The sequence below is a fragment of the Neopsephotus bourkii genome, unplaced genomic scaffold (genome assembly GCF_033783945.1).
Source record: "Neopsephotus bourkii isolate Nb327-2 ecotype Australia unplaced genomic scaffold, CSIRO-AGI_Nbou_v1 NB_309, whole genome shotgun sequence".
Taxonomy (NCBI): domain Eukaryota; kingdom Metazoa; phylum Chordata; class Aves; order Psittaciformes; family Psittacidae; genus Neopsephotus; species Neopsephotus bourkii.
The window spans coordinates 422,771-437,336 of record NW_026900817.1 but is presented as its reverse complement, the minus strand read 5'-3'; the positions used below and the strand labels follow the sequence as shown (position 1 = coordinate 437,336).

The following is a 14,566-nucleotide window of genomic DNA, read 5'->3' as shown; positions in this document are numbered from 1 at the left end:
CGTTGAAAAGAAAAACCCCAACTTCTGTAACTCAGCTGAGAAAGAGGAAACGGGATTGATACCTCGAGCAAAGTAGGAGCTCCTGGTTAGCGTCTGCGCCTGTAACGAACAACTGCCAGCTTAAACCAAACCTATTTACATACAAAGAACCGAAAGCAAAAGAACTGGGAAAGAGTAAAAGAGTAAGAAATCAAAACATAACCTGGTTATAAATGTTTCTACTAACGTCCACTATGGCAAGGATTCCACGTCATCCATGTTTTAACTGTAACCGCCTATTGCCTCCGTGACAAGAGGTATGGGAAGAAACTCTAACCGCCTGCCCTGTAAAACGGGACCGTCCTTTACTGTCGGTGCAATCGTGACTTTAGAATGTTTCCAGTTGTGCCAGCAGGAATTTTGGGTGAGGTTTTCCCGTTGCCTTTCTTGTACTTTGTCACCAAATAAAATCTCGAGAGTCTTTAAGCTGTGAAATCTAGGTAGAAAAGTTCCAATTGTTGACCTTTTGTCTAGAGGTTAAAAAATCCCGTATAAAAAAAAGAATTTCTCCTCTGAAATGTAAAGAGTCCAAAGTTTCACCTCCTTTTCTTACACGCTTTTATGACAGTAAAGATCTTTCAAAGTTTTTAACTCTTCAATGAGAGTTTTGTTCTGGTTTTCCAGGACCGCAACTCGATTTTCCAGGCATTTCACGTACTCCTTCTTCTTTCTACGGCATTCCCGAGCAGCTTCTCTGGAACACACAAGCAAAGGGATTGCTGAGTTTAGAGCTGGGATGTTTCTGCTTCCTGCATGCGAAGACGCTGACTGCTATGGGAGGAGGGAGCTGGCAGTGTCATCGTGAACAGCATGGGCTGGAAGGTGGATGTACCCTGGGTTGCATCAAAAGGAGTGTGACCAGCAGGTCCAAGGAGGTGATCCTGCCCCTCTCCTCTGTTCTCGTGAGACCTCACTTGGAGCATTGGGTGCAGTTCTCGTGTCCTCAGCATAAAAAGGACATGGAACTGTTGGAACAAGTCCAGAGGAGGCCACGAGGATGAGCAGGGACTGGAGCACCTCCTGTACGGAGACAGGCTGAGAAAGTTGGGGATGTTCAGCCTGGAGAAGAGAAGGCTGCGTGGAGACCTCAGAGCAGCTTCCAGTGTCTGAAGGGGGCTATAGGGATGCTGGGGAGGGACTCTTCATTAGGGACTGCAGTGACAGGACAAGGGGTAATGGGTTCAATCTGAAACAGGGGAAGTTTAGATTGGATCTAAGGAAGAAGTTCTTTCCTGTGAGGGTGCTGAGGCACTGGAATGGGTTGCCCAGGGAGGTTGTGAATGCTCCATCCCTGGCAGTGCTCAAGGCCAGGTTGGACAGAGCCTTGGGTGCCCTGGTTTAGTGCGAGGTGTCCCTGCCCATGGCAGGGGGTTGGAACTGGATGAGCTTCAGGTCCTTTCCAACCCAACCCATTCCATGAGTCTATAATTCTATGATTCTATTCTATAGGTAGACTGCATGAAATCGGTGTCACTTGTGGCAGCCAATCTGCAGGGAAAACCCAACTTGTTTTCTCCAAGCTGTGTAGGACAGAACACGGGGCATGTTTTGGCCTGAATTCCCCACTTTTCAGGGTACAATTCACTCTTCAGTGACGGCACAATCAGTAACGTTACTTTGCAGGACGCAGTTTGCCCTTTAAGGATGCCTTTCAGGACATGAAATGCCAAACCACAGCAGCCCACGTGCAGCTCCCTACCTGTTCTTCATCAGCCGTATCTCTCGTTTCAACTGTGGGTCATCCGTCTTACTCGTCTGCGACGTCAGGGTGACAGGAGATGTCATCACCACGGTCTGGGGCAGGGAGGTGGTGGTCGGGGTGGTGCGGATCTGGTAGGTCTGCATGTCCCCTGAGGCAGCTGTTGGGAGAACAGCGCAGGACATCAGAACGTGGCAGGGTCAGACTTGCATCTGTGCTACCATCACGCTGCGTCCAGAAGCGGTACTCACTCTGCACTACCACCTGGTTGCTGGGGACAAGGATCTGTTGACCATCCGATGTCTGTGCGTACTGCAGTATCGTCGTGCCAGGCTGAGCACCACCAGCATTGGCCATCGTCAGTGTCTGCAGACCCTGCACGCCGTCAGCGCCCGGGCTGGCCAGCTGCAAGCCATTGGCAGCAATGGCAACTTAAAGGGAAAGGAACACGCTCAGCAATCTTTGTACAGGATGAAATACAAAGGCAGGGCAGCCTGGAGAAGAGAAAGCTCCTGAAGGGGAGACCTCAGAGCAGCTAAAGGGGCTGCAGGAAACCTGGAGAGGGGCTTGGGACAAGGGCCTGTAGGGACAGGCCAAGGGGAATGGCCTGAACCTGCCCGAGGGGAGACTGAGCTGAGCTCTTAGGCAGAAGCTCTTCCCTGTGAGGGTGCTGAGGCGCTGGCACAGGGTGCCCAGAGAAGCTGTGGCTGCCCCATCCCTGGCAGTGCTCAAGGCCAGGTTGGACACAGGGGCTTGGAGCACCCTGCTCCAGTAGAAGGGGTCCCTGCCTGTGGCAGGGGTTGGAGCTGGAGGAGCATCAGGGATGGAGAGGACGTGCTCCAGTTGCCTTGGCAATGTGATCAAAGGAACAAATTGCTACCTTACTGATAGCACAGGAACAGCGTTTGTTGTGGCCTTGTGATATATATAATGGTATCTTCACTTATCTTAGGTTTGGGACTAGCTCTAACACTAGAACACTGCCATGTATTTCATAACAACATCCTCTGAATGCCTTAATGAGCAAAAAAGAAAAGATAAAGCCCTGAGTTTATGTGGAGCCTTGAGATACCAGTCTGTTTCCATTCACAATACTAACTGTTAAACAAATAACCAAACCTTTTGAGTTTCATATTGCTCAAATATATACCAACAAGAGAATCTGTATTTTGAAGCAAGCTGAATAGAATGTGTCCAGTTAGGCACATATTTTGTGTAGCTTACTGTACTGTCCAGTGCTTGTCTGGTAGATGGGTGTGGGAACAGACATAGATGTAACAGTAGAGACACCAGGACTCTCCTCATCTCCTTTCCTGTCACGTGTATCTTCAGAAGAAAGATCCTTCAGGATTTTCCTATGAAAGAGAAGTTTCTCAGTTCTAAATCTAGGGAAAAAAATCACTGCACGATTACAAACCTGCCCCCTTTACAGCACATTTCAGTCACCTCCAGAAAGCTGGGTGCTGAAAACCAGCACTGCAGCTGCATCATGGCACTGGAGGGAAAGCTGCATCACAGTTTCCACCATAAACCTTTTCCAGGGGTATATAAGTGGGCTGTTGAGAGGTATCTTCTGATTTACAACTTGCTCTTTATGTCTCTCAAGAATAGGCTTTCTGTATCCAGTTAAACCCAGTTTGCTCTGTCTGGTGTCAGAATAAGCTAAAAAGGGTAGATTACTACAGAAAAGTTTAATCTTCTGCTCTGTCAGTACACAGTAACTTTACTTCTCCCTCCATTTAATGCAGCTCTTGCACAGCTCCTCACACAACCCCTGTCCTGTGTAACAAGACCCTATGAAAACAGACACATCTCCCTTTAAAAGAGCCACCAAGGGAAGTGTGAATTTTACGTGTTTTACCCTGGGCCAAATCATGGTTTAGTGGCAGTTCCATGAAGAGAAAAGCAGAACTGAGAACTCCTGATCCCAAACCTGCAGTGTAATCAGCTCTCCTTCAGAAGCAGTGCTTACAGCTCCTGGTTTCCTATCCTGAGGAGTCAGAATTGCTCTTTCCCTCACTGTTTCTGACTGCAGGCAAAATAATCAAATCCCTCTGAAATCATTTGTCTCGATGCATAGCTGAAAAGGAGACCAAAGCATCAGAAAGCATTAAGAAGAGCAAAGAAAACATTCAAGAACTGAAAAGCAGTGGCAGTAGCAGGACTGGGGAGCATCCCCCAAAGGTCTACTGCATGCAACAGGTCCAGGGCATGTTGCAAGAGAAAGAAAACAGAATATAGGAAGCTACTGAAAGAAGTTGCTAGTTTGGTCTCAAATAAAAGGTACAAAAGCTACTCCCTGCTGTACTTACCGGTATGAAGGACGACGAGCTAAGATGCCTCGAGCTTTCTGTGAGGAGCCTATGCTATCTGATGAATCTTGAGAATCTTCACTCTCAGACAAAGAAGAGACCTAAAAAGTACATGAAATGGGGTTATCTGGCACACTGCAACTGAAACCCCCGCCTGAGGTTACACACTGTACTTGTGTACGAGCTAAAGCTGCTTGAAAACGACACAACTGCAGCTGATTACAAAGACAGAAACCAAAAAGAAAAAGGGGATTTCTAGTTTCAGTGTTTTGGACTATTTGTAGCAATTATCACAGACTGTTAGCAAGGTCCTGATGACACAAATCCCCTCTCCTCCTCCCCAAAAAGAAAGCTCCCAAACTCTTTTATCCCATTAAAAGCTGGTAAACGCCCACTATTTGAAGGCAACTGTTTTAGCTGGATCAAACTGTGGGATTAATCAAGCCACTCTGCAAAGAGCAGAGTGAAGAAACAGGAATGGTTTCTTTCCATACACATCATACAAGCCAAACTATCTTATCAGCTGATGAATAGGTGAGCCACTCCCACACATCAATTTGTCTGAGGCGCTGGTGGGAAAGGAAAGAACAGCATTTATGTATGGAGACAAACATGTAAGGTGCCTGAAACCTCTGTGTAGACACAAGAGCAGTGCATTTTGCTGCTCGGAATGTAAGAGTCAACTGAAAAGACTATTTAAGGCAGCAGGGAGTAAAAGTGCAAAGTGTTATCTATGGTTTTCTCTTTACTCCACTGCGTCCTCGGCCAGCTGGCAAGAGCTCTCTTTTCTCTGATGCTCCTTATTAAATACAAGCCAACAAAACATTTACTTGTACTTATGTGTGTGTCAGCAACAACAAGACAGGAAGAATGCAAACAGCTCTGGGAAAAGCAACCCTCAGCTGCTGCTACAGAGGCAAGAGCAAGCTCCCATCAGCGATTCAAGAGAGCTGTTTTTCCTCCCCACCTTTGGGCAACAAGGTCAAAGTGCTCATAAATGGCAGGGAAAGAAAGGAAAGTTCAGTCAATGGGGAGCCTGCCACTAGAACACAGTGATAGGAGAGGGGTGACTCAAGGAACCCCAACCTACTCCAGCGGACATCTGGCTGTTCTCAGCACAGTGGAAGGGGTTTTCCATGCTCTGATGTTATGGGAACAATGAGGGCTGAAAACGCACTACAGGTTTCCTTTCCATGGTTTATCACTTTAATGTTGTACAAAGAGATAAGCACAGTACAAAAGGATCAGGGACGAATTAATGCCTTTTAGCCCAGTTCTTGCAGGCATTTGGCTGAGCAGTGCACTTACTGCACAGTTTAACTCCAGTGCTGGGCTGTCCTGAGGGCTCTCTGCAGCCAAGAACTGAATGAAGCAGTAACAAACTCGACTGTGAACTCCCCAAGGCACAAGAGCAAGAGAAACAAGCAGAATCTTCAGTACCACAGAAAGGGAGTTCAAGTGTACAGCAAGCACCAGCTCAGGCACCACCATTCAGGTCCCCCTTTTCCTAACACACAGTTTAACTCCCTGGGTCATTCCACACTCTCCAGCTTGGGTATTACAACACACTGGTTGCAATGCCTGTTAAGAGAACCAAGTACAGCATTGTGGGTTTGTTTTGGGGTTTTTTTACGAAGGGAGGCAATGTCAAATAGTTTCATTTCCACTCCAAAGGCAATTTTAGCATCACAAGTCATTTCAGGCCTTAAGAAATCATTAAGAACAACATATCCCCTAAATTCTGTCACTTGCTTACTCACTGCCTCTTACAGTAGAGCCAGCCAGGCTGCACCGTGGCAGAGCCAGCCAAGGCAGACAAGCCTTTACAAGTCCTCTCACCTACAGAAAACAGGATTCTTGGTTATTTAACAGACATTCTGTACCTACCTGCACTGTTTGCACCTGAGGTGAGTGGATTACAGAAGAGGACTGAGCTGTCTGAATGACTCCCTGGACCTGGACTTGCTCTCCAGGAAGCTGAACGACTGTCAAGGGTGCAGGACCTCTTAGAGACATCTACAACAAAGCAAAGAATCATTGGGCCACAGGATTCACAAAGTGCATCTACATGTAGGAAAACCAGGGGAGAACATGCATTAGCAGAAGCTTCTTTCAAGTCTAATTAAGTCATAAAGATATCCTTTAAAGATGCACATTTCTGAGATAGGTATCTGCATACAAAAAAGGCTGTTTCATCAGTTACACATCTGCCTTAGGGGGGAAATCAAACACACAGCATTATGTGCAGATGATTCAAATGCTGCAGCTTTTAATATGTGCAGTTGTAAATGAACCACAACTTAGACACGCAGGAACAAAAGTAGCCTTCATTCTCACGAAAGTTAATGGGAATTCAGGGCACTAAAACCTAAATGGAGGTGAAACGACCCACAAGACTGAGAGCTTAGGACAGGTCAGACTTACAGCACTCCAGTGATGCAGAAGGCAGCCTGAATAAAGCACAGATTTGGTGGTCTTGGAGTTACTGTTTTTAAAGCAAGCAGTACGAGGCCATGGTTCAAAGATTTCACACTGAAGAGCTCACAAGAGTGAAGCATAGCAAAAGCTGACCCAGCTACTTAGAAAGTTCAAGGCACAAGGGCTGTAACTAAAGGAAGATAAAAGGCAACTGGAGGAGATAAGGTGTGCAGGCTCTGGACAAGGAAGAACAAAGAGCAGGGTTTTGCAAATCACACCAACAGCATCTGCTCTTTCATGGTTTAAAACTACCCATTTCAATAAATGCTGTGGCTGACATCTAGGTTTAACTGGCAAAAAGAAGCTGAACGTTACTGCTACCCCTATAGAACATGCTTCTTCCATTCCAGATTTGCATTTCTGATGTTGAACTTTGCACTTAAAAAACTGATTCAAGCTCATACATGCAGATGCATGAATGAACAGCCCTTTTCCTCACTGTCTTCACTACTTTTATTAATCTGAAATAGAGGACAAGATGAAGGGGTCATTACAACTCACACTGCTAACTGTCCATTTAATATTACTTTTTGTACCATTAAGCTACACACTGGCACCTTTATATAAAAGCAGAGCAGAAAACCAGCCTTGGAGCAAACAACAGGATGCTTGCTGGTATTCTACCCTGTCTTTGCCTTGGAAAGTACCTAAATCCTGCATCAAAATCCAAACTGCCTCCACAGGGTGACCAGGGGATGAGCTGAAAAGTGTTCCTCAGGGCTGGGAGCAGAGTGCCTCTACAGAGATGCTCTTTCCAATGCAGAAAGTGGAATCAGGAGGAATTCAGGTTAAAGCTTTGAAAGTGAAGTTACTTTTATGTCATATTTCCGACTTTGTGAGATTTATTGCATGAAATGTATTCATGTTAGGCTAAAATCCAAGTGTTTCCATGGTGCTGAGCACCCAGGATTGCCATTACTACAAAAAGAGCTATAAATACTGCTTCAGAAAGAAATGAAAATCAGATCCTCGATTCATCACTGAGCTGCTCCCTTCTGTTGGGTCAACAACGCTCTCAAAGGACGCACAATTCATTTTGTACAAGCACGCTTCATTTTGGCCTTTTGAGTACAAGCCATTTGGGGTCATCCATCAACAACCAGATCCATTTCTCTCAACTTTCTTTTGTTCTTTCTTCTCTGTGTGTTTCTAGAAGTCAAGAATCACTACAGTTTGTAGTACCTAAAAAACGGCTCTTAGCTACCTCAAAGGTGTGCTGAGATTTGGCCCAGGCTTTACCTGTTGAGCAATATGAGAGAGCTGAGCTGCCTGTAGTGTTGTACCTTGTACAGCTGACGTTTGCGAAGGCGACACTGAACTGTTACTGCTGCTCTTGTGCACCTCTTCCATAATCAACTGCAAGAAAAGCAAGGGGTTAAATTCAGTTCATGAGAAACGTGAACATCAGATGGGTGCCCAGCTTCCAGGGGTACTTTATAGGCTCTCCGTGCATAAAGCTTTGAGTCAGATTGGGGCATCTTTGTCACTTCCCCTGTGACACCCAGAGCATTTCATGTTCTCCTGGGAGCACGAGGGGAAGGCCACGGTGGGTCCTTTCCATGGACTCGCCCTGAGGCCTCAGAGCAGCACAAATCCCTGCTTGGAACAGGGAACCGTGTTCCCCTGACTACCACCTGCATCCAAGGCTCTGTCAGCACTGGGGCAGCCATCTGCTGTCACATGTATTGACTGAATTTCCTGTTTTCTTCCTAAAAATAAAGTCAAGTCATGAGGTTTAGGAAGACAACCGAGGTAAAGGATTGCTACTAAAGACTGCCTTGCTGTAAGAAAAAGAGTTCCCCAAAATATGTTATCCAAGCTACCAGTCAAACCTATCTGAAACCATCTGAAGGTGTGCAAAGCCAGAGCAGGGATTCCAGTCAAAGCAGAGAGCCCACAGGTTTGAGTTTTAAACCCTGCAGAAGTCACTGGGTCTCCATGCAATCCAGTCACATTTCTGTCATTCCAATGACTTTATATTTACCTGTTCAACATCTTGGCATCACCCCCCCCTCTGATATTGGGGGATTCGGGGATGTCGAACGCATGCTTTGGGCTGGCGGAGGGGGTGGACCAGCCTAGAGCATTACGAGATGATGGGTGAGTGTTCAACGCTCTGTCACAGGAGGTTTGAAGCTGTTGAAGGGACAGTTGCTATGAGACTGGAAATTACAGCTCTTTCTGTGGAAATGTGAGTCATTGCTTTTTCCCTACTGAGCTCAACCACAGCTCTCGCCGCCTGACGTCGACTCGGGGGGGAAAAAGTCAACGGACACCAAGACCAGGACCTTGCTCTTGCAATCCTCACTCAACCCCCACTCTAGGAAGTTACTAATCCAGAACTCTGTGGAGGGAAAACTGATGGCTGGGTGACACACGAAGCCATAACCCTTATAGCATGGAACAAACGTCCTCCAGCACATGATCCAGCTGCCCAACATGCACATAAACCAGTCTGTCCATAGCAGAAATGAAGGCTTCACTCTGTGATAAGAGCTCACAGGAGTCAGGCAGTGCTTCAGCTGTTCCCAGCTTCTGGAATCCCTCAGCTTAATCAAAACTATCCCCAGTGCCTTGGCTCAGATTATCACATTGCTGCTGGTGCTAATGCAATAGCACATTCCCCTCTGCACGGTCAGGAGCGTGAATCAGAGCCTGACACCCAGCTCCATGCAGAGGGGAGCGATGTGATTCCAGCAGCTGCTTTTTCCAGCTGCTGCAGAGCCCACCTGAACATCAGGAAATCTGATTGGGGCTTTTTATTCATTCATTATTTGTTAAGGAATGGGAATTGAGATCTGAAGTAATTCCACACAACCCCAGGCTGGTTTGGGTTGAAGGGAGCTTAAAGCTCCTCCAGCTTCAACCCCTGCCATGGGCAGGGACCCCTTCCACTGGAGCAGCTTGCTCCAAGCCCCTGTGTCCAACCTGGCCTTGAGCACTGCCAGGGATGGGGCAGCCACAGCTTCTCTGGGCACCCTGTGCCAGCGCCTCAGCACCCTCACAGGGAAGAGCTTCTGCCTAAGAGCTCAGCTCAGTCTCCCCTCGGGCAGGTTCAAGCCATTCCCCTTGGCCTGTCCCTGCATCCCTTGTCCCAAGCCCCTCTCCAGGTTCCCTGCAGCCCCTTTAGGCACTGGAGCTGCTCTAAGGTCTCCCCTTCAGGAGCCTTCTCTTCTCCAGGCTGCCCCAGCCCAGCTCTCTCAGCCTATCATTTAAACATACTGAAGCTATAAAGGATAAAGAGCAGAACCAACAACAAGCATGAAGAAGGGACAGGACTCCACATCCCCTCTAAGCTGCTTTAGCTTCTTATGAAGGACAATTACCTTTTGCACCCCTGCAAAGGGAGACCTGGCAAGTGTCACAAGTAAACAGGGCATTGTCAAACTGAAATCCAGCCAACAGCAGAAACGAACATACATTACCAGTGCGACAGAAACACCCCATTCATTTCTGTAGTGCTAAACCACACGCTGCCTTCCCCTCTCTTACTGGTTTGCTCTGCCTTCTCGTCCCAGGAAGGACTCGAAACAGCAGCAAAATCAACTGCAAGAGACAATGAAACCAACAGATATGAAACCACCCAAAGGAAACAAAGCAGGGGCAAAGCACAAAGGGTTTTGCTGCTCTTTCTGAGGCATGAAGTCCTGCTTACAGGAATCAAACGTAAAGCATCTCCCATGGTAAACTTGATGCTCAGGTTTCCTTCATCTCTGCTTCCTCTGTAATATTGGGCTAATCATTAACCGAACACCTACTGATTCAGTGAAAGGGTATTAATAAGGTATTAAGGGTTAGCAAGTGATTGTAACAAGGTGTTAATGAGGACTGCATCTCATCCTCCAGTGAGTAAAGGAGGGTGCAATGCACGCTCTGGCCTTGTGTGACTCACACAAGAAGACTCAACACGCTTCTACCCTGTTAAAATAGCCCCTTTACCTGGAAACCCATGGCTTTCCCATTGGAATAGCTGCCTGTGAACACCCTCCACCAGACAGTGCCAATGGAGAACTCCAACCTGCAAGTCCTCAGCACCGAAGATGGAGACTGCAGTGGGGTTTCATCATTTTATACAGTTACAAGCTCTTTCAACACCAGCACATGTTTAGCTGAAACCAGCTGCATAGTTTTGGGGTGAAGGAAGAGTTTTCCATGTCACAGAGCACAGGCAAGGGGGAATTCATAAAAGCAGCACCTGATGATTTATTAGCCAGGGAGTAAACGTGCTTCCAACCTGCAGGAAAACCATTTAATGAGCAGATCTTAGACAGAGCCTTGGGTGCCCTGGTTTAGTGTGAGCTGGATGAGCTCAAGGTCCTTTCCAACCCAACCCATTCCATGCTGATATGAAAGGATTCTGCAGGAGCAACATCAGGAAGCGTGGTCTGAAGGACTCTGCATCACCTCTCTCCAGCCAAAGAAACACTGGAACTTCAAACACATCTTCCCTTTAAGCAGGAACAGGCACCTTGCCTTGCACTGGGGGCAAGCTGAAGTTCACAGTCCCCCTCCTAATGCGATGCTCCTTTGGTTGAACCACCCCTCCAGGACCACAGAGCCAGACCTAAATGGCTGAAGAAGCTCCATTCAAAGAGAAGAAACCAAAGGGCCTCTCCTCTCCTGCTCTGCCTGGTGAGCTCCTGTCACAGGAGGCAAGGAACAAGCGGGTGGGATCTAAGAGGAAGGCAACGAGAAGCGAGCACCAAGGGAAGGCACCAAGGCCTCTTCTGCCCTTTCAACCTAGCAGAGGAAAGGCTCAGGGGTGTCTGAGTGCTGAAACACAGCAAGAGGCACCCGAGGTTTGGGGTTTCTTTTTAGGACTTCATAAAATCTTAAAGTATTCTAAATACTGTATTCATTAATTCTTATATAATTTCTATATTTTATAATTTATGTTATTTATATATTACATACTATTAAATATTATAGAATATATATTTATAAAGTCTTAAAGGATTCTAAATATTATATTTACTATTTCTATACAATTTCTATATTTTATGATTGATGTTATTCATATATTATATATTATTAAATATTATATATAAATACTTAAAGGATTATAAATATATTTACTATTTTTCATCTATTTTCTATATTTTACAATTTATGTTATTTACACATTCTATATTATTAAATATTATTAAATATATATTTGTAAAGTCTTAATGTACTATAAATATATTCTTTTTCATATAAGTTCTATATATTATAATTTGTTATTTATACATTAAATATTATAAAATATATATTTGTAAAGTCTTAAAGTATTATATTACATTTATTATATTTTATATAATGTATGTTTCGTAATTTATATTATTGTATAAAATATATTTTTATAAAGTCTTAAAGTATTATAAATACTATATTTGATATGTCTATGCTTTATAATGTCTATGTTTTATTATCTATCCCATATCATTAACTATTATAAAATATATAGATAAAGCCTTAAAGCATTATAAATACTGTATTTATTATATTTGATATCTATGCTTTATAATGTTCATGTTTCATTACCTATCCCATATCATTAACCATTATAAAATACAGTTATTGACAAAGCCTTAACCTACTCTCCCGCACACACAATCCCACCCTTAACCGCTAACAGCCGAATCCCGACCCGCCCAAACCGAGCGCGCTTCAGAGCGCCCGGGGGCAACCTGCGCGCCCCGAGCCCCACTCGCTTCATTCCGCCCTCCAGGCACTGGGGGGAAGTTTCCCCACGTGGGAGCCCCTCGTAATTCCCGTTCCCTCCCAGGCCCTGGTGCAAGCCCGCGGCAGAAGGCGCGGAGCCGGAGCCCGTGCCCCCCGTTACCCCTTTGGGTCTCATTCACCCCTTCCCATGGGCTCCCTTCCCCACCCCAGCGCAATGGAGCCTGGCGAGCGCTCCCTTCACAGGCAGCCTCAGCAGTAAGAGCCCGCAGGGTGCAATGCACGGACATCAGGGACCCTGGGGTCTGTCAAAGGGAGGTATCGGCACAGCCTGCATCGACAGCCTCCCATCGGCTTCGAGTGCCGGAAGAGGACAGGCACTGTCCCCGGCAGAATGAACGAGAAGGGACACCCATCATGGGACCGCGAAGGGGCCCCCGCTGCCCCTCACTGACAGCTCCGCGCCGGGCCCTGCCCGCTGACCCCTTCCGGCACCCCCCGCGGGCCCGGAGGCTCCTCCGCGGCGCCGACCCAGACCCGAGGCCCTTGGAGGGGGGGGGAAGCGGCGGCCAGGACGGAGGCCGCGGAGGAGCCTCGGGTCCGGGCCTGCAGCAGGGCTCGGCCCCGGCCTGAGGGGAGCGGTGCGGCCTGGCCGGGCCTGCCCGAGGCCCGTGGGGGGGGGAAAGGGGCGGGCGGGCCGAGGGGAAGGGGGCGGCCTCCCCCGCCCGGCGGAGCCCGCTCTTACCTCAGAGCCCCGCCGGGCCCCGCCGGTGCCCGCGCGTCGGGAGAGGAGGAACCGGAGGAACCGGAGCCGCCGCGGCCGTGCCCGCCTCAGGAGAGCGGCGCCGGCGGCATCGTAAACACGGCGGGGCCGCGCGGGACGCTCGCGGTGGGCGGGCTGCGACCATAGAGTCCCCGCGGAGGCCTCGCCTAGAAATCCCCACCATAGAGTTCCCTCCGCGCACAGCCCCGCTAGGCGGAGGCTAGAGCGTCTACTCGCGGCACCGCCCCCGTACGGTGCATTACCAGCCACGGGTATCATAGAGAGGCGGGGATAGAGCGTAGCGACAGGCCCCAGGAGCGGGAGGACGCCCCTGGCGGACCGCCCGGGCCCGGACCTATCCCGGGGAAGCTGGAGCGTTCCCTGCCCGGGAGAACCGGGTCATTCCCCCTCTATCCGGTCGCTCGGTTCCCTCCGGGAGCTGTTTTCTTAGGAAGGAATTTCCGGCATCGCTGCGGCCTCCACAAGGCACCGGTAACGCGGCGGCAAGGCCCGCCCGGCCTCAGGGTGGCCTGGGAGCACTGGAGGCAGAGCCATAGGGGCCGGTTTGAGTCGGGAAGGAGCTCAGGAGCACCCAGTTCCAACCCCAGCGTGAGGGGGGAAAGGCCCCAGGCTTCACAGCGTCTCCTGCCCTCCCCCAGGACTGCATTAGGAAGGGTTTGGTTAAAGCTCCACCGCATTGCTCTGTGTCCATTGCAGGCATCACCGTTTGTTTCCTTGGCTTACTGAGGCCGGGGTTTACCGAGCACCTGCGGGTGAGCAGAGGGATGATGGAGTTGAACACAGCTCAGTGATGGTTTCTGCTGCCACAGGGCCTTGTGCACAGCTTCCCCTACACACAGGAGCGTGAGCAGCAGGTCCAAGGAGATGATTCCTGCCCCTCTGCTCCGCCCTTGTGAGACCTCACCTGGAGCATTGGGTGCAGTTCTGGTGTCCTCAGCATAAGGACATGGAACTGTTGGAACAAGCCCAGAGGAGGCCACGAGGATGAGCAGGGACTGGAGCACCTCCCATATAAAGACAGGCTGAGAAAGTTGGGGCTGTTCAGCCTGGAGCTGCGTGGAGACCTCAGAGCAGCTTCCAGTATCTGAAGGGGGCTATAGGGATGCTGGGGATGGACTCTTCATTAGGGACTGCAGTGATAGGACAAGGGGTAATGGGTTCAAACTGAAACTGGGGAAGTTTAGATTGGATCTAAGGAGGAAATTCTTTCCTGTGAGGGTGCTGAGGCACTGGAATGGGTGCCCAGGGAGGTTGTGAATGCTCCATCCCTGGCAGTGTTCAAGGCCAGGTTGGACAGAGCCTTGGGTGCCCTGGTTTAGTGTGAGGTGTCCCTGCCCATGGCATGGGGTTGGAACTGGACGAGCTTCAGGTCCTTTCCAACCCAACCCATTCCATGAGTCTATGATTGTAAGTGTGTTAAACTCGCTCTTAACACTGTGGTACCAGAGAAGGTGCCTGGGCCAGAGCAGTGACAACTGAGGCAAGAATCTGCTGCCATTTGGGGTACCTGATTGCTCCTAAATGCATTTATGTAAGGATTTATTGGCTGGTTTAAGTGACTTGGTTGATCATAGAATAGTTAGGGTTGGAAAG

General features: G+C 48.4%; 1 protein-coding gene across 5 annotated transcripts; it reads right to left on the bottom strand.

The window, feature by feature from the left end:
- Positions 1-243: 243 nt before the first annotated feature.
- Positions 244-13,083, bottom strand: ATF1 (activating transcription factor 1). Of its 5 annotated transcripts, none has more exons than XM_061347203.1 (8): positions 12,935-13,083; positions 7,768-7,884; positions 5,938-6,066; positions 4,051-4,151; positions 2,963-3,093; positions 1,990-2,169; positions 1,739-1,898; positions 244-733 (listed from the first exon to the last, which is right to left on the bottom strand). In XM_061347203.1, the coding sequence occupies exons 2-8, from the start codon at positions 7,876-7,878 to the stop codon at positions 589-591; spliced, it is 957 nt and encodes a 318-aa protein (XP_061203187.1). In that variant the 5' UTR covers positions 7,879-7,884; positions 12,935-13,083; the 3' UTR covers positions 244-588. The 5 variants fall into 5 exon arrangements, with proteins under 5 accessions (XP_061203187.1, XP_061203184.1, XP_061203185.1 ...); XM_061347200.1 differs by having other exon boundaries at positions 7,812-7,884; positions 12,935-12,968; XM_061347201.1 differs by lacking the exon at positions 7,768-7,884 and having other exon boundaries at positions 12,935-13,044.
- Between the last annotated feature and the right edge of the window lie 1,483 nt (positions 13,084-14,566).

Bases quoted from the DNA above. Each gene is read 5' to 3' on its own strand.
- ATF1 (XM_061347203.1), bottom strand. From the start codon at position 7,878: ATGGAAGAGGTGCACAAGAGCAGCAGTAACAGTTCAGTGTCGCCTTCG. The intron at 4,152-5,937 runs GTAGGTACAGAA...TGTACTTTTTAG, and splicing joins CTCAGGTGCAAACAGTGCAG to GTCTCTTCTTTGTCTGAGAG. The intron at 1,899-1,989 runs GTGAGTACCGCT...TTCTCCCAACAG, and splicing joins CAACCAGGTGGTAGTGCAGA to CTGCCTCAGGGGACATGCAG.